The sequence below is a fragment of the Acinonyx jubatus genome, chromosome A2, assembly GCF_027475565.1.
Source record: "Acinonyx jubatus isolate Ajub_Pintada_27869175 chromosome A2, VMU_Ajub_asm_v1.0, whole genome shotgun sequence".
Lineage (NCBI taxonomy): Eukaryota > Metazoa > Chordata > Mammalia > Carnivora > Felidae > Acinonyx > Acinonyx jubatus.
In genome coordinates, this window is record NC_069383.1 from 155,857,299 (window position 1) to 155,873,467 (window position 16,169).

General features: G+C 55.8%; 2 protein-coding genes across 4 annotated transcripts; one reads left to right on the plus strand and one right to left on the minus strand.

Moving 5' to 3' along the window:
• Positions 1-998: 998 nt before the first annotated feature.
• Positions 999-4,197, plus strand: CA2H19orf67 (chromosome A2 C19orf67 homolog). 2 transcript variants are annotated; one of them, XM_053219753.1, is made up of 6 exons: positions 999-1,509; positions 2,173-2,314; positions 2,437-2,537; positions 2,624-2,809; positions 3,162-3,296; positions 3,779-4,197. In XM_053219753.1, the coding sequence occupies exons 1-6, from the start codon at positions 1,175-1,177 to the stop codon at positions 3,951-3,953; spliced, it is 1,074 nt and encodes a 357-aa protein (XP_053075728.1). In that variant the 5' UTR covers positions 999-1,174; the 3' UTR covers positions 3,954-4,197. The 2 variants fall into 2 exon arrangements, with proteins under 2 accessions (XP_053075728.1, XP_026906134.1); XM_027050333.2 differs by having other exon boundaries at positions 1,000-1,509; positions 2,170-2,314; positions 3,779-4,181.
• A 4,416-nt stretch (positions 4,198-8,613) lies between these two features.
• On the minus strand, positions 8,614-12,869 carry MISP3 (MISP family member 3). 2 transcript variants are annotated; one of them, XR_001431974.3, is made up of 3 exons: positions 9,857-12,869; positions 9,263-9,483; positions 8,614-8,987 (listed from the first exon to the last, which is right to left on the minus strand). XR_001431974.3 is itself a non-coding variant. In XM_027050268.2 (3 exons), the coding sequence occupies exons 1-3, from the start codon at positions 10,422-10,424 to the stop codon at positions 8,970-8,972; spliced, it is 660 nt and encodes a 219-aa protein (XP_026906069.1). In that variant the 5' UTR covers positions 10,425-12,864; the 3' UTR covers positions 8,614-8,969. The 2 variants fall into 2 exon arrangements, 1 of the variants encoding a protein (XP_026906069.1); XM_027050268.2 differs by having other exon boundaries at positions 9,263-9,336; positions 9,857-12,864.
• Positions 12,870-16,169: the final 3,300 nt, after the last annotated feature.

Here is a 16,169-nt window from a genome sequence, read left to right on the forward strand (position 1 = left end):
GGGGGGGCCCTCCGGGGAGAGTCTAGGTTAACACAGAGTTGTTGGAGGAGGAAGCCAGGTAGGGCACGGGGCTGCCTCACAGCCAGCTAGAACAGGAAGTGCTCCAGGAGATCAGGTGCCGTCCTCTCCCCATGCTCAGAACAGTGCTCTGGCACACAGTAGGTGCTCAAATACTTGTTGAGTGACCAGCAGTTAACTAGCCTTTATGAGCATTTTCTCGGTTGTTCTCTCCCCAGCCCAGTGAGGCAGAGAGCTCATAAAAACCCACTTTCCAGAAGAGGCAACTGGCTCAGCACAGCAAAGATGCTTGCTCAGGGTCACACAGGGTGGGGTCAGACACCTGTCTGAGTTCTTTACCCAGAGTCTTTTTAAATGTAATTAGTGTATTTAGCTTTATAGCCGTATGTAGTCAGCCTTTGCAAGCCACCAAGAATCCAGTCTTTAACTATTGGGGGCAGGGGTCTGTCTTGGGCCCATGGTTGGGTCTCCAGGCTTCACCGGTCCTCACCAGTAAGAGGAACAGAAGGGATGAGACCATGGGACACGCACGTTTTTCCAAGTGAAGATTTTTAGGATTGTTATCCGTAGAAAGCAGCCAGTGATATCCCAATCCCCACTAAGTTCTAATGCAGTTTCTCAACTCCATTAGAGTTGTGTTGGGGGGGGGGGGGTTTGTTTGTTTGTTTTTTAATATACAGATTCTGGAGCCAGAGAGTCAGAGACTTCTCGAGGCCGGGGCTTCCTCCCTTTATGTACCTGCGCCCCGAGTTTGGACGCTCGGTAAAGACCCCTCCTCCCCAGGAAACGGCTTAGGAGCGAGAAAGGCGCTGGCCCCCCCAGCCACACCACGGGACATGGCCGCGCCAGGACCGGCCCAGGTCGCCCCCCTTGGACGCGTCCCCCAAGCCAGGTTCCGGGAGCGCGCGTTTGCGCGGGGCCCCGCGGGCGCGCACCGCGGACCGGAGCGGCGCGCCCCTCCTGCGTGTTGAAATTCAAACGAGGCGAACTCCCTCCGCGCGGCGCCGCCCCGACCGAGAGGTCGAGGCAGGGGCGAGTTGGAGGGGGCCGCGCTCCCAGTCCCGGCAAGTCCGAGGTTCCCGGGGCGGGGTCAAACCCGCGGCCAACGAGAGCGGCGGCGGCTTAAAGAGCTGCGTTCCCCTCCTGCGGCCCCACGATGGCTACCGAGCAGTGGTTCGCGGAGCCGCTCCCCCCCGGCCCTGGGGAAACACCGCCCGCGGACGACTTGGAACCTGGGGCACAGCCCTGCGGAGATCCCTCCTGGTTGGCGTCCCCTGGCGGACCTGGGGACCCACCCGAGGCGGAACCGGAGGACGTCCAGGGACAGCTCCCCGAGGCCTCTACCGCTATTCCTTCCCCCGAGCCTCTGGCCCCGGGCCCAGGGCCCGCCCCTCCTCGCCTACCCTTGGACACCATGTTCAGCCCCATCACCGAACAGCTCCGCTACCTGCTCAAGAAGGCAGATGATTTCCAGAGCTACTTACTTTACAGGTGGTGCTGGGTGGGGTCCTAGGTCCCTCGGAATGAGACTGAGGAGAGCAACAGGATGGGCAACGCACGCTAGGTTCGCAAACTCAAAAGCATTAAGAGCCAGAGACAGTAAATGAAGCTAGTTGATTGAGGATCCAATTTCGAAGAGTGATAAGGACTGTGTAGAAATTTGGGGTTAGGGAGGGCCTGCTATTACGCGGCCCCCAGGGGTTGCCAATTCACGAGGACGGTTCTCCTAGTTTTTAACTGTTGGCTTATATTTTGAGCCCTGGGCAGGCTCAACAAAACCAATCTGTGCCAGACTTGGCCCTCTGGCTACCAGCGTGGGACCCCAAAGGATAATGTGATTCCCAGCCCAGGGGAGAAGAGACTGTAATTCTCACATTTCAGTATCCATTGGAATCCTCTGGGAGGCTGTTGAAACCCTAGATTTCTGGGCTCCACCCTACAGGACATTTTGAGTGAAAAGTCAGTTGTAGAATTCAGGTGTCAGCACCTTAACAAGTGTTCCAAATGGCTTTGATGCAAATGGTCCCGGGAGATACTCTGAGAAAGTCCTGGCGCAGGGGGATGTTGTCATAGGGGTTCCAGGCCAGGAAGACTGGTTGCCAGTGAGTGGGGAATGAGGGACCCCAGGCAAAGGCCCCTTTCTCTCTTTAGCAGGGACCGAGTGCAGAAGGAACAGCTGGCAAAGGCCATGCCCACCTTCTTACAGATGTGTGAGCCCTACTTTCTTTACCTGGAGGCAGCCGCGAGGAGTGTGCCTCCCATCTATGGAGTCCTGCAGGAGCTGGTCCGAAAGGGGGTGTGTGGAGCAGTTTTTCTAGACCCTGTGCCCCTTTCTTCATTCCTCGGGGTTGGGAAATGGTGGGGGGAGGGCGATGCGGGCAGGCCAGCTAATCTCATTATGCCCCCTCTTCCATGCAGCTGTTGGAGATCTCCCAACAGCTGACCCTGCGCCTAGAACAGCTGGTCCTCATGTATGCCTCCTTTGGGTTTGTGGACCTGGAGGAGACCGACCCCCTAAGGTAAAAGGGTAGGAGACGGGAGTGGGGTGGGGAGAGGGTGGCGTCCAGAGCCCAGCCTCATTTCCCACCGTCCTGTCTCCTGCTAGTATCTCCTGTTTCTTCTGCGGAAGGTTCTCCATCAGCCCGTCCCACGAGGTGTCCATCTTCAGATACTGTGCCCCAGCCGCTTACACCGCCAGCCGCTTCCCCCGATACCTCTATAAGAAGATGCGCTGGAATCTGGAAACCGCCCCAGAGCCCAGCGGCAGGGGGCAAGATTCCCGCGTGGATTAGTGAGTCCCCTGAGAGAATGAAAGTTCTCCCCTCTCTGTGCAGAATGCCAGTGTGGGCCTCTGAACCACCACCACCACCACCACCAAAGCATGGAAAGCCCGGCGGGAAACCAAAGATCTTTGAAAGGCCATCCCCACTTTTTAAAAAAAATTCACCCTCCCATTAAAAAAGTCCTCATCTTAAAAGTAGGCTGGCAAGGAGAAAAGGCCTCCGTCTGGAGCCACATCCCTACCTGAGAACTTGAGGGCAAATTCTGATGAGTTTCCACCTCACGCCCCCCCACCCCAATCAAAGCCCTCAATTGAAGAAGGAAACTGCTCATCCTTAATTAATACCCTCCTTCCCTCCCAGCTACTTCCTGTGCTATCGAGATACATGGGAAGACACAGGCAAGAGTCCAGCCAATTCATGCCCCCAGATCCAGAAGCTGTGGTCCATTGGCCGATGGGTGCCGCTAGGACCAGCTGAGGATGACCTTTATTCATGGTAAGAACTAGGACAATGGCAAGGTGGGCTTGGGCCCTGGAGGGAGGGGCAGAACCTCACCAAAGACCATCCACTTCCCCCCACATTGTTTCCCTTGGTAATAAGGAGAGCATTTTATTGTGCCCTGAAAAGTGCTTTATGCAGACTTGTGTCACAACCCATTGAGGTCTATGCTACAGGCCCCATTTTACAAAGAAAAAACAGGTGCTCAGAGAGGTTAAGTTACCTGCCCAAGGGCACACAGCTAAGTTTAACTGGGTGATAGGCCAGGTCAGGGCTAGAGTTGTTCAACCTCCCAGAGCCATTAGCTCTAGGCTTCTCGGCAACAAGAAAAGCACTCCCCCCCCCCAGGGTTTTTCCCACCCCCCCCCCCCCCCAGCTGAAACAAAGCCTCTTTCAGCCACCGGCCTCTCACTCGGAGGGGAGGGGTTCCCGAGAAGCTGGGGGCGCTCACGTCCCGGCCTGTCTGTCCCTGCCCCCAGGATCTTGTGCCCGCAGCCTCCTGGGGACTACCAGCAACTGCTGACCATCGGCTTCGAGGAGCCCTCGCACATGCTGGCCACCGACCTGCTGGTGCAGATCCTCACGGGCCAGTCAGGCCCGGCCCGTCCCCCGAGCGCGGCGGGGCCCGCGGCGTGGACCGCGCAGGGGTCTTGAACCTGGAGAGAGAATGGGAGCCGCAGCCTGACAGTTCCAAACTCCAGGAGAGGGAGCAGGGGAGGGGCTCACTCGTTCTCCTAGTGCACCTCGGCCTCGCCTTCCAAGGGGCCAGGCCAAGCTGGCCCGTTCGCACCGGGTCCGACCTGGCCGCGGAGCCCTGCGCGGGGACACACCAGTTTTGCGTTAAATAAAAGAAAGAAAGAGGTCACAGGCTCGGCGTCCGCTCGGTGCGCCGCGCCCCACCCCTTGGGGCGAGGAGGCCCCGCCCACCTGCGCGGCCTTCTGGGAAATGTAGTCTTTGAAACGAAACCAAAGTCCCCTGACTGGAGGACCAGCTCTCAAGGCATGCGCAGAGGCGCACATGAAGCTAAAAGGGAAGTAGCAGTGCCTGTCAACAACCGGAACCCAGAAAACCTCAAGTTTTGGGTAGCCGGGAAATTCAACGCCCAATGGGGGAAGGGACCCCCGGGGCCACGCCCACTCTCATATTTTGACCCGGAAGTGACTTCCCTTTCCCGAAGAGACTATATTTCCCGGCGTGCATCAGCAAAGGGCCCGTGATCACTTTCCTAAAGGCCAGAGTCAAATCTTCCTCTTCCAGCTTTTGGGTCATGGAGTGGGCAGGTCATCTTACTTCGCGGGGTGTCCGGGGCGCGCGCGGGATGGGAAAGCCGTAGGGAACTCCAGCTTGGGATCTCTAAGCTCCACTCCAACCTTGGACTGGAAAGGAGTCACGGGTTGAGAGAAGTGAACTCACCTCTTCGAAAGCTACAGCGCGCGAGTGGCGGAGCTCCGTCCCTTGCGAAGGGAAGGGTGTCATTCCTGACCCGGTGTCACTCATCTGCCAGTTACCCCCGTAGGGGCTGCCTTTTCATTCCTGGTAACATTTTTGGAGTCGTCGGAGGAGAGACCTAGCATTTATACTTTTGAGCAAAGCACTCGCTTACCTAAAACTCCCAGGCACAAAGGCACATAGTATTGTAAGCACCAGTTTAAGATGACAAAAACGGACGTGAGAGGTAAAATGAATCAAGACTGGACTCCAAAACCTTTTATCTTGGTGGGGGGCGGGGGGAGACAGCTTCTGGTGACAATTTCTGATTTCATCAAAGATTTTTTGGTCTGAATGAGTTCAAGGGGATTCTGAAGCTGCCTGATACTGATTTAAGTTAGTCCCTGTGACATACACTGTAAGACTCTAGCTTAATTAAATAGAATTTTAAATTGAGCCAAAAACGCAAGTCACATGTAATTTCAAACTTTCTAGTAACCACATATGAAAAATGAGGTAAAGGGACGCCTGAGTGGCTTAGTCCGTTAAGCATCCAACTCTTCCACTCAGGTTATGATCTCACCATTCTTGAGTTTGAGCCCCTCATGGGGCTCTGCTTGAGATTCTGTCTCCCTCTCTGTGTCTCAAAATAATAGAAATTAAAAATGAGGTAAAAAAAAATAAGGTCAGGTTAATTTTAGTGATATTTTTATTTAACCCAACATATCCAAAATATTATTTTAACCTATAATCTATGCGAGAAACTATGAGTGAGATATTTCCCTTTTGGGGGTACTGAGTTTTTGCAATCTGGTATTTCATACTTACAGCATATTTCAGTTCAGACCAGCCACACATAGCTTGAGACTGTCTCCCTTAAGACAAATCCACAGGCCACTTAAGACTAAAGGCTTCTGGGGGCACCTGGGTGGCTTAGTTGGTTAAGCATCCAACTTGCGCTCAGGTCAGCATCTCTCAGTCCGTGAGTTCGAGCCCCACGTCGGGCTCCATGCTGACAGCTCGCAGCCTGGAGCCTTCTTCAGATTCTGTCTCCCTCTCTGCCCTCCCCTGCTTAAGTTCGTGCTCTCTCTCTCTGTCTCTCTCAAGAATAAATAAACATTAAAGGTTTCTGGTGTGAGGTGCTGGGAGAGGAAAGAAACAGGCCTGATTTCCTGGATCCTGTCGCTCAGGAACTATCTATACGCATGATTCTCCAACTTGAGTGTGGAATCATGTGGAAGGTTTGATTTTTAAGTCTGGGGTGGGACCCAAGAATGTGTGTTTGTTGACAAAATCCCAAGCCATCCTGATGCTGCTGGTGCAGGCACTACACTTTGAGGACTGCTGGCCTACATCTACATGATGGTCCTCAAACTTGGCTCCATGTGGAAAGCACCCGTAGAGCTTTAACAAATACAGATGCTGGGCCCCCCCGGGTGGCTCAGTCAGTTGAGCCTGTGACTCTTGATTTCAGCTCAGGTCATGATCTTCCAGTTCGTGAGTTCCAGCCCTATGTCCAGCTCTTTACTGACAGTGCAGAGCCTGCTTGAAATTCTCTCTCTTCTTCTCTCGTTGCCCGCCCCCCCAAAAAAATAATTTTTTTTTTTTTTTAATGTGCTCTGGGTGTTTCCATTTCCCACCCTGGCAGCACTGGCTCTTTGTTTTCTCTCCAGACCTTTGAGAGTCACCATCAAGCATGTGCTCAGTGTGGTGATGATGGGATGGGGTGTGGTTCCTTCTTGGGCTGAGCTGCTCTTGGGGTGCAATGCTGTGTGAGCATTCTTTAGTTCTTCATTAGCTACTTGTCCTATGTAGGATCAAGTCTGTTGCTAGACCCAGGGCATACAGTGTTGGACAAATCCAAGAGTTTAAACAACAATTCTAAATCATTCCTGGGTCTTTTCTGGGTCTCAGTGCACCCCTAAGAAGCTGATACCCTAAAACCACAGAATATAACTGCAACGATACACTTTTTCAACTTAGGGTGTCCACAAACTCTTGAACTCCATCGGGGGGAGGGGCCTGAGCCCCCTGGCTTGGGAGGGAAATTAAGGAGGGCTTGGCAATTGACAGCTACAAGCTCTACTACAAACAGGCTTTGCTTATTAACATGCCTGTGCCCCACACCCCACTTAAAAATGTTTCTAAGTAGTCACATTTAAAGTTCAGTAGAGGGGCGCCTGGGTGGCTCAGTCGGTTAAGCGTCCGACTTTAGCTCAGGTCACTATCTCACGGTCCGCGAGTTCGAGCCCCACGTTGGGCTCTGGGCTGGTGGCTCAGAGCCTGGAACCTGCTTCCGATTCTGTGTCTCCCTCTCTCTCTGCCCCTCCCCCGTTCATCCTGTGTCTCTCTCTGTCTCAAAAATAAATAAATGTTAAAAAAAAAAAATAAAGTTCAGTAGATTTCTTTCTTTTCTCTTTTTTTTAAAGTTTACTTATTTAGGGGCATTTGGTGGCTCAGTCGGTTAAGCATCCGACTTCGGCTTAGGTCGTGATCTCACAGTTTGTGAGGCTGAGCCCCACATCAGGCTGTCTGCTGTCAGCACAGAGCCCACTTCAGATCCTCTGTTCCCCCCTCTCTCTCTGACCCTCCCGTGCTTACACTGTCTCTCTCAAAAATAAAACATTTTTTTTTAAGTTTATTTATTTGGGTGGCTCAGTCGTTGAGCGACTAACTTTGGCTCAGGTCATGATCTCACGGTTCACAAGTTCGATGCCCGCATCAGCTGTGTGCGGACAGCTCAGAGCCTGAAGCCGGCTTCAGATTCTGCGTCTCCCTCTCTCTCTCTGTCCCTCCCCCACTTGTGCTCTAGCTCTCTCTCTCTCTCAAAATAAACATTAAAATTTTTTTAAATTTTTTTAAGTTTACGTATTTATTTTGAGAAAGAGACAGCATGAGTGGAGGAGGAGCAGAAAGAGAGGGAGAGAGAGAGAATCCCAAGCAGGCTCTGCACTGCCAGCACAGAGCCTGATGTGGGGCTCAATCTCACAAACTGTGAGATCATAACCTGAACCAAAAACAAGGGTCAGATGCTTAACCGACTGAGCCACCAGGCACCCCTCTTTTTTTTTTTAAGAGAGAGAGGGCATGCGAGCCAGGAAGATGGGCAGAGGGGGAGGGGGGGAGAGAGAGAGAGGGAGGGAGAGAGAGAATCTTAAGCAGGCTCCACACTCACTGAAGAGCTCAGCAGGGGCAGGGGAAGCAGGGAGGCCTTGGTCCCATGATCCTGGGATCATGACCTGAGCCGAAATCAAGCCACGGATGCTCAACTGACTGAGCCACTTAGGCACCCTGAGATTTCTCTTTTAAAGGCTAGGTTTCCCCCTTGCTTTTGGAAATCAGAAGCTCACTCACTACGGATATGGAGGAACACTTACCTGCGCGTTGAAACATGGCATTTCCCAGCATACCCCATTTCTCTCCTTAATATTTGTCTGGGGTCTACATGCATGGGAGGTTTGCAACAGCTGGACAGATCATAAATGGCTTTGTATGCCCTGCGAAGAAGTTTGTACCCTCACCGCCACCACCACCCCCCTTTTTTTTGTAGGTATTGCTTACGTCCCCAAATCAGGAACAACCTCTTATCACCTCTGTCTAGCCAGCGCCCAGCTCCCGGGCATACCATTGGCACTGGCACAATAAATGTTGAAGAAGTCTGGAAAAAGGGAGGGCATGAGCCAGTTTGTCCGAACACCGCAGTTCGCGCCCGCGCCGCCAGGGGGCACCAGGACCCGGGCCGGGCCGGGGGAGACTAGCAGCCCCAGAACTGGGCGGTAAGGGCACATTCCATACCCCGGCTGGCACCTCCTGTGGTTTCCTCAGGCCTTCTTCCGCCAAACGCGCTCCCGCCCCAGCCCAAAGAAAGAGGACCCAGAGGAAAACAGCCTGCACTGCCCAGAAAGAAGGGGCTTTATTGGGGAGTGAGGGTAGCCGAGGCATTTACTCGAACGGTAAAGGCCGGAGGCAGAGGCCAGTTCAGTTCGCAGTTAGGCGGAGAAGGGCTGGACAGTTTCACTGGCAGGATTGACAGTGGTGGTGTTTCCCAACGTGGACTAATAGTTTTATAGAAGAGAATGGTCAATTTCGCAAAGAGGAGCTGGTCGATTTCATCTTCCCCGGAGCAGACTGCTGACCCTCTCCAGGCCTTCGGCGGATTCCGAGGGCACTCCCTGGCGCCCCTACCAGTTTCCTCTGATGTGCGTGTTACCTCTGGCAGGGTGTCCCAACCTACTGGAACCTCAAGGCTTCCGCTCCTCCTGGGGAGAGGAGGCCAGACAGAAGGCCGACCTCAGAGACCCGGGCACCGTGGGAGTGACACTCATGCACAGGGTGGGGCAGCTTGGTTCCCAGGACTATGGCATCCCCGTCACCCCCTGGCCGTGTCCAGAACTTTGTGTCCTAGCCCAGAGTAACTTCCCAGGGGGGTGCGGGGGTGCACTTCCCGTGGCCCAGCATCCTGACGCCCCAGGGAGGAGAGGTGAGGGAAGAGCGACTTGCGCTTGAGGGAAGAGGGGGGGAAAAGGGCTCCCACCTGCTCCAAGCCGTTCTCCGATGCCTTTCTGCGGGGAGGCCAGATCACCGCCAGCTTTCCATCGCCCCTGCTCGCTGCGGGGGAAGGGGCACTCAGCCGGGGTTGCCCCTCCTGTCACCAGCTGGAGGCGGCCAGCACCAAGGAGACCGGCCGCGCCCCTTAAACACACAGGCGTTTACCCTCCTTCCCATGGAGGCCTCCATTCGGGAGGAGGGAGCAACCTGAAGGAGGGAGGCGAACCCAGAATGGGGAGGTGGAAACCCGCAAATTCACAGGGAGCATCCAGGAGTGTCAGAACCCAGGCAGGTTCCCTGGAATCCGATAAAGACCTCTAGAATCCTCCTCCCTTCCTCCCACCCAAAGCCTAGGTGAGATGTATCCAGGAGTCGACCATTCAGAGTAGGGCGTGGAGCACAGAGAGAGAGCAGCCCTAAAGGGGTGGGGCAGTGAACGGAGAGTTGAGAGAGGGCCCCAGGAGTCTGGGAGCCCCAAGGAGGTACCCTAAGTGCCAGAAGAGAGGCTCCTGGAGTTGGGCAGTTGGTGAGGGCGGCTGGAGCCCTGAGAGTCCCTAGAGTGGGGGCGCGCGTGGCTTACCCGTGAGGCTCGGCGCGGGCTCCTTGAACTCAGCGGTGCCGTAGACGCTGAGCCTCTGGCGCTGCAGCTCCCGCTCGCGCTCATGCACCTCGCGCACCTCCTGCTCCAGCAGCGACGGCGCGACCCGCGGCGGGGCACGGGCCAGCACCGGGCACCGGCCTTGCACGGCCAAGCGAGGCCGGCCTCCGGGATCCGGCAGCCCCTGCGGGCCCGCGCCGCCTTCCTCCGCCGGCGAGGAGCCGCGTCCCGCGGCGGTCTCAAAGAATCGCTTGAGCTCGCCCAGCGGCTGCGGCGGCGGCCGGGCGCACTGCTCTGGGGCCGCGGGACGCGCCAGCGCCGCCTGACGGTGGGCCTCCCGCTCGATGTCTCGCTGCATTTGCGCGCCCGCCCGCGCGCGCTCCAAGGCGCGCGGGAGCGCGGGGCCCGGGCCCGGCAGGCTGAGCACCGGTCGCACGCGCAGCTCGACGAGTTCTCGGCCGGCGCGGCCTGGGCTCAGGCCCCGGCTCCGGCGCAGGCTCTCCTCGCGTTCGCAGCTGCGGCGGATTTCTCGCTCAATGGGCGTCTCCATGAGCGGCTTCCCGGGGACCGGTTGGGGGGTCTCGGGGCGCAGTAGAAAATGCAGCAGGGGGGCTTCCGAGTCTGACCCCGAGGAGGAGGTCTCGGGACACTGAAGAGGACAGTGCTTCGGGACCCCCGCGCTTCGTGCTTCAGACGGCTCGGGGTTGTCGTCGCCTGTCTCGAGACTCTCAAAACCCCCAGCTGCGGATGGCCCAGGGCGTTCTGTGTCCAGCCCCGCTGATGGCCCAAGGACTTCACTCTCTCGCTCAGGGGTCTCCGCGCCCTGCTCCGCGGAGAGCACGGAGACCTTGCCTCTTGGCCTGGGTACGTCGGCGTCCTGCTCTGCGGCAGGCCCCGGGACTTCGATGTCTGACCCAGGGGGCTCGGGGCCCCGAGCTTCGGACGACCCCAGGGCTCCGCTCTCCGGCCCGGGGGCCTCGGTGTCCAGGGTTGGGAGCAGTTCGGAAGCCTTAGTTTCCAGAGCCGGAGTTTTGATGCTCAGAGCTGAGACACGGTGCCCTGCGCAGCACCTGTGGCATAGTCACCGCCCGCGGGTTCTAAGGCGTCGCCTGCCTCAGCCGCTTCTCTGACCCGCCCCTGGCCTCCGAGAACGGCCCCCGGGGACAGGGCCGGGCACCGCCCCCTGCACCTGCAGGAAAGACTTGGGCCCCGCCCTGGCCCCGCCCTCGGGGCGGGGGCGCCCCGGCAGGGCACTGCATTTGGTTCACTGACGCGCCTCAGGTCAGCTCAGGGCACCAGACTTCTCGTAGGAGGGCTTCCCTAGACTTGGCCCGCCGGCTGGGGGACAAGTCTGGGTGCCGTTCCACTAACGGGGCGCCACCCTGGCACCTTTTCGCCCTCACGTCCCCGGCATTCCCGGGAGGCTTGACCCCAACTCCGTCCTGGGTCGGGTGTTTGAACCGCCGGCTTTCTGGTGCCGGTGTGCTCCAAAGCCATCTTTCCGAAGCCTTGCTAGCCCCGCCCAGACCAGCGGGCAGCAACGCCCCTGGCCCCCGGGCTGTCCATCCACGTTCCACCCCTGCAGCGCACAGCTCAGACTGAAGGGGGCGCCAGGAGCCCTCTCATGGCGCGTCGCAAGCTCCCCCGCCCAGTGCCTGGGCTCCACTAGGCTTCTTCCGAGAGGTGTACCCGCCGCTCGCGTCAGGCCCGAGGCTGCTTCCCCGCACCCCTCCTGGAAGAGTCCGCAAGGCGTCCGCGGCCAAGTGCACTTCCAGACTGAGGGAAGAGGGACGGACAGACCCAGCGCGCCCGTGGCTTAGAGGAGCAGCTGCGGTTGAAAGGCGGTCACCTTGGGCCCAGACGGCTGGGAAGGCCCGGAGAGGTATCCAGGCTTGCGGTGTGGAGCAGCTCTCCGCAGCTGGCGCCAGATCTTGGCGTTCAGAGGCAGCAGGGTCGAAGCCCCCGCGCCGACCCACCCCCAAAGACATTTTCCACTCTCCTCCCCCAGGCTCTCCCCAAATCTGTCCTCTGGCCCTACTCTACCGTTCTAGGGTGACCAGGAAGAAAGATACAGTTACCTAGAGAAAGACGGGGGGGGGGGGGGGGGGGGGTTGCTGAACAGCCTGGGAGCCTCCAATAATCCAACTACCCAATCACTCCTTCCCCCAGCTCTCCGCCTACTCTGGTGACTCCCCTCCTTCCCCTGGATCCTAGTCTCAAGCTCCTCCCTCTGACCCCTTTGGCCTAATTGGAATTGGGCCCAGCTGGGTTCCGTCCCACGCAAAACCTCCGCAAGGTACCAGCCTTCGCCAAGGCTCAGTTCCCTTGTCTGTAAAATGGGCAGAGCGGTGTCCACTTGCTTGGGGGGGGGGGTCATGGAGATTAAAGCTTTACTTCTGGAAAGAGTTGTCTACAGCATTCTCTCGTCTTCATCGCCTCCTGTTCATGTTTGACAGCACTGACAAGGCTCTGGGTCCCACCACCCCACCGAGCCTTTTCCATCCAAGGACACGGATGGACTTCACTTGCCAGACCCTGGTTCCGGGTCTGACTTCCTCTTCCGTTAGCTCCTGGGTCTCTGAGGATGCCATCTTCTCCTGGTTTCCCTCTCAGGCATTTCTTCTCAGACTTCTGTTTCACCTGCATGGACAGGCTTCCTTTCCCCCCTGGCTTCCACTGGGGTTGGCTGATGGGAGACGGGGAGTGAGGTCAGCACGTTTATTCCATGCCCCTGCCCGTAAGCCACGCTGCTTGTGTCCCTCGCTGCTGGTAGTTACTCCACACAGCTCTCTCGCCAAGGCCAGTGCGTGGATACGGCCCCGGGCTGTTGCTAACAGAGATTGTTTCCCCAAATCTTTGTAAACCAACTCTTTTTTGGGGTGCCTGGGTGGCTCAGTCAGTTAAGCCTCCGATCTCAGCTCAGGTCATGGTCTCTCAGTTGGTGAGCTCAAGCCCTGCATCTGGCTCTCTGCTGTCAGCAAGGAGCAGGCTTGGTTTCCTGTCTCCCTGGCTCAGCCCCTCCCCTGCTTGCTCTCCCCTCTCTTCCTCTCTCTCAAAAATAAACAAACATTTTTTTAAAACCTAACTCTTGACTGAGCTCTGATGAGTTACTCAGCTTGAGTATGCTATCTCTTTCCTGCCAGCACTCAGCCCCTGACCAATTCCAACCTCATACTTTATTTTTTTAAGTGTATTTATTTCTTTTGAGAGAGAGAGAATACCAAGCAGCCTCTGCGCTTTCAACGAGGAGCCCAACACAGGCTTGAACTCACGGACGGTGAGATCGTAAGCTGAACCGAAATCAAGAGTCCCAGGCTTAACCCCCGGAGCCACCTGGGCGCCCCCACAACCTCATACTTTAAACAACATCTCTGTGCTGGTGTCTCTCAAATCTCTACCTCTGACTTCTCCTCTGGGTTTAAAATTGGGTTTTTCGACGTTTATTTGTTTTTGAGAGACAGAGAGAGAGGGAGCGTGAGCGGGGGAGGGGCAGAGAGGGAGGGAGACACAGAATCCTGGGCAGGCTCCCAGCGTCCAGCTGTCAGCACAGAGCCCGACGCGGGGCCCGAACCCACGCGCTGTGAGATCATGCCCTGAGCCGAAGTTGGACGGCTCAACCGGCTGAGCCACCCCAGCGCCCCTCCAACTGAACATCTTCAAAACTGAGCTCTCGGCTCCCGCCCCTACTCTAGCCCTGCTCTTCACCATGTGTGACAACTCATCCATTCTGTTTTGCATGCCCCAAACCTAGGAATCTACCTCAACTTCTCTCTCTCAGCCCTGTTCCAATCCATCCTCATGCTGGATTGCTGTTGAATCTGTTGACTCTGCCTCCAAAACATATTCTGAATTCGTCCACTTCTCTCCACCCTAGTCCCAGCCACTACACTGCCCTCTTCACTGAGTGGTGGCTCCCCACCCACCAACCAGAAAAACCCAGACTCCCCACTCTGACCCAGAAGGCCCTGCCCACTTCTCAGATCTCATCTTCTGACACTCTCCCTCACTCCTCCATTCCAGCCTTTGTGCTTCCCTCAGACCCCCAACTGCACTCCTACCTCAGGACCTTTGCACTGACTTGCCTTTCTTTCTCTGCTTGGAAGGACTCACCCCCTGGCTGGCTTCCGCGATGCAGGTCTTGACTCAAATATCACTTCCTTAGACAAATAGTCCCTGAGCACCCACCCTGCATCACACACAGCCCTTCTCCGTAACCCTAATCCTGCTATTTTCTGTGACTCACCCTATATGGCAGTTATTACCAATTGCCTTTATCTGTATATTATCACTCTCTCCTCGTCACCACCAAAAGTGAGCTGCATTACAGCATTTTCTGTTTGCGCACCTCTAGACCCAACTACCTCATGCCTAGAACAATACCTGATACACAACGGTTGCTTAAGAATTCTTTAATCATACTTACTAGGCGCCTACCCCCGTGCTGGAAATAAAGAAACACATCAGACTGGGAAGGTACAGTTGAGTTTGGGAGAGAGACCCGACTATAAATAGAACAATCTTGGGGCACCTGGGTGGCTCAGTCCATTAGGTGTCCAACTCTTGATTTCAGCTCATGTCATGATCTCACGATTCATGAGTTGGAGCCCCGCGTCAGGATCCGCACCGTGTCAGCGCAGAGCCTGCTTGGAAGTCTCTCCCTCTCTCTCTGTCCCTACCCCACGTGCACTCCCTCTCTCTCTCTCTCAAAATAAATACACTTAAAAAATTTTTTTGAAATGAGTTCTCTTATCATAGCAAATGTATTTTCAGAATGACTTAGAAGGCCAGGTTCAAACAAAAACATTTTGGATCCCTAGGAGTTTCGTACTAGAATGTGGGGCACAGGGAAACCCCGGCTCTCAGTCTGGCCTCCTGTACCTTCTCCCTTTCAATGCTCTCCTGCATAGCAAGGAGGCTTGTGCCCGCACCGAGGAGGGGCTCTGAACCACGAGTCCCAGCTTTATCCTTACCCCTCTGCCAATAGCTGCCTTTGACCACTTCTCAGGCTGGAGGCAGTGGGGCGAGACACATCCTGGTTGTGGGGTCTGCATTCACAAGGCACAGAGGCCTTATGGGTGAGCTAAGGACCCTTTGGATAGGGAATTCTGGGGTCACCAGTACCCTGAGGAGAATCTGCAAGAGGGAGGGAGGAGTTAGGAAGGTACCTGACCTTTGCCACTTGGGGGCGGGGAGGGGGTCCTAGCTGGAGTGTGCCCTCTAGAGCAGGGAGCTGAGGGCAAGGACCCTTCTCACCGAGGCTTCTGTCAAGCTGCACAGCATGACCAGGGCTCTGATGAGGGGAGGACTGGGGGCTGTGGGAGACTAGCCTGGAAAGCAGGAGATGAGTTCCCCAAGTGGCAAAGGGTAAATGAGGCACCCTGTCATTTGATAAAGGGTGTGCTGGCCCTTTAAGAACAGGATGGGGAGGGCGCTTAACAGTTGGTTAAGCAGTAGACTTTGACTTTGGCTCAGGCCTTGATCTCAGAGTTAGGCTTGTAAGTTCCAGCCCCACATTAGGCTCTGTGCTGACAGCATGGAGCCTGCTTAGGATTCTGTCTCTCCCTCTCACTCTCTCTCTCTTTCTCTCTCACTCAAAAATAAACATTCAAAGAGAGAAAGAGAGAGAGAGAGAGAGAGAGAGAGAGAGAGAGAATGCACGTGAGTTGGGGAGGGGCAGAGAGAGGGAGACACAGAATCTGAAGCAGGCTCCAGGCTCTGAGCTGTCAGCACAGAGCCGGACGCGGGACTCGAACTCACCACCAACCGAAAGATCATGACCTGAGCGGAAGTTGGACGCTTAACCCACTGAGCCACCCAGACACCCCAAAAATAAACATTTTTAAATAATAATAATAATGGGCACCTGGGTGGCTCAGTGAGTTAAGCATCCAGACTCTCCGTTTCAGCTTAGATCATGATCTCACTGTTTCATGAGTTTGGGCCCCACGTCGGGCTCTGCACTGATGGTGCAGAGCCTGCTTGGAATTCTCTCTCTCTGCCTCTCCCCTGCTCACGTTGTCTCTGTCTCCCTCAAAATAAATCAACTTAAAACAAAATAAAATAAATAGTTTAAAAAAAAAGAACAGGATGGGGAGGATTTGGGTAGGAAGTTCTCTGGACCTTCCTCATCACCACCCCATCCCTAACTGTTATAGCATCTGAGGGGTGTCAGGGTCCTGGAGGCCACCTGATTTAATTTCACAAAAGGGCAAACTGAGGCCTAGAAACCCCTGGGCCAGGCCTCCTGATTCCCATGGTGCTCAGCCTCTGGGTTCCAGAATCCCTTAGCTGGATC

What these genes read in the sequence shown, in the direction of transcription:
- MISP3 (XM_027050268.2), bottom strand. Translation starts at nt 10,424, where the DNA reads ATGGAGACGCCCATTGAGCGAGAAATCCGCCGCAGCTGCGAACGCGAG. An exon ending in GCCCGCGCCGAGCCTCACGG is followed by an intron (nt 9,337 to 9,856) that starts GTAAGCCACGCG and finishes CTTCCCCCGCAG; the next exon opens with CGAGCAGGGGCGATGGAAAG.
- CA2H19orf67 (XM_027050333.2), top strand. Translation starts at nt 1,175, where the DNA reads ATGGCTACCGAGCAGTGGTTCGCGGAGCCGCTCCCCCCCGGCCCTGGG. An exon ending in CAGAGCTACTTACTTTACAG is followed by an intron (nt 1,510 to 2,169) that starts GTGGTGCTGGGT and finishes TTCTCTCTTTAG; the next exon opens with CAGGGACCGAGTGCAGAAGG. An exon ending in GAGGAGACCGACCCCCTAAG is followed by an intron (nt 2,538 to 2,623) that starts GTAAAAGGGTAG and finishes GTCTCCTGCTAG; the next exon opens with TATCTCCTGTTTCTTCTGCG.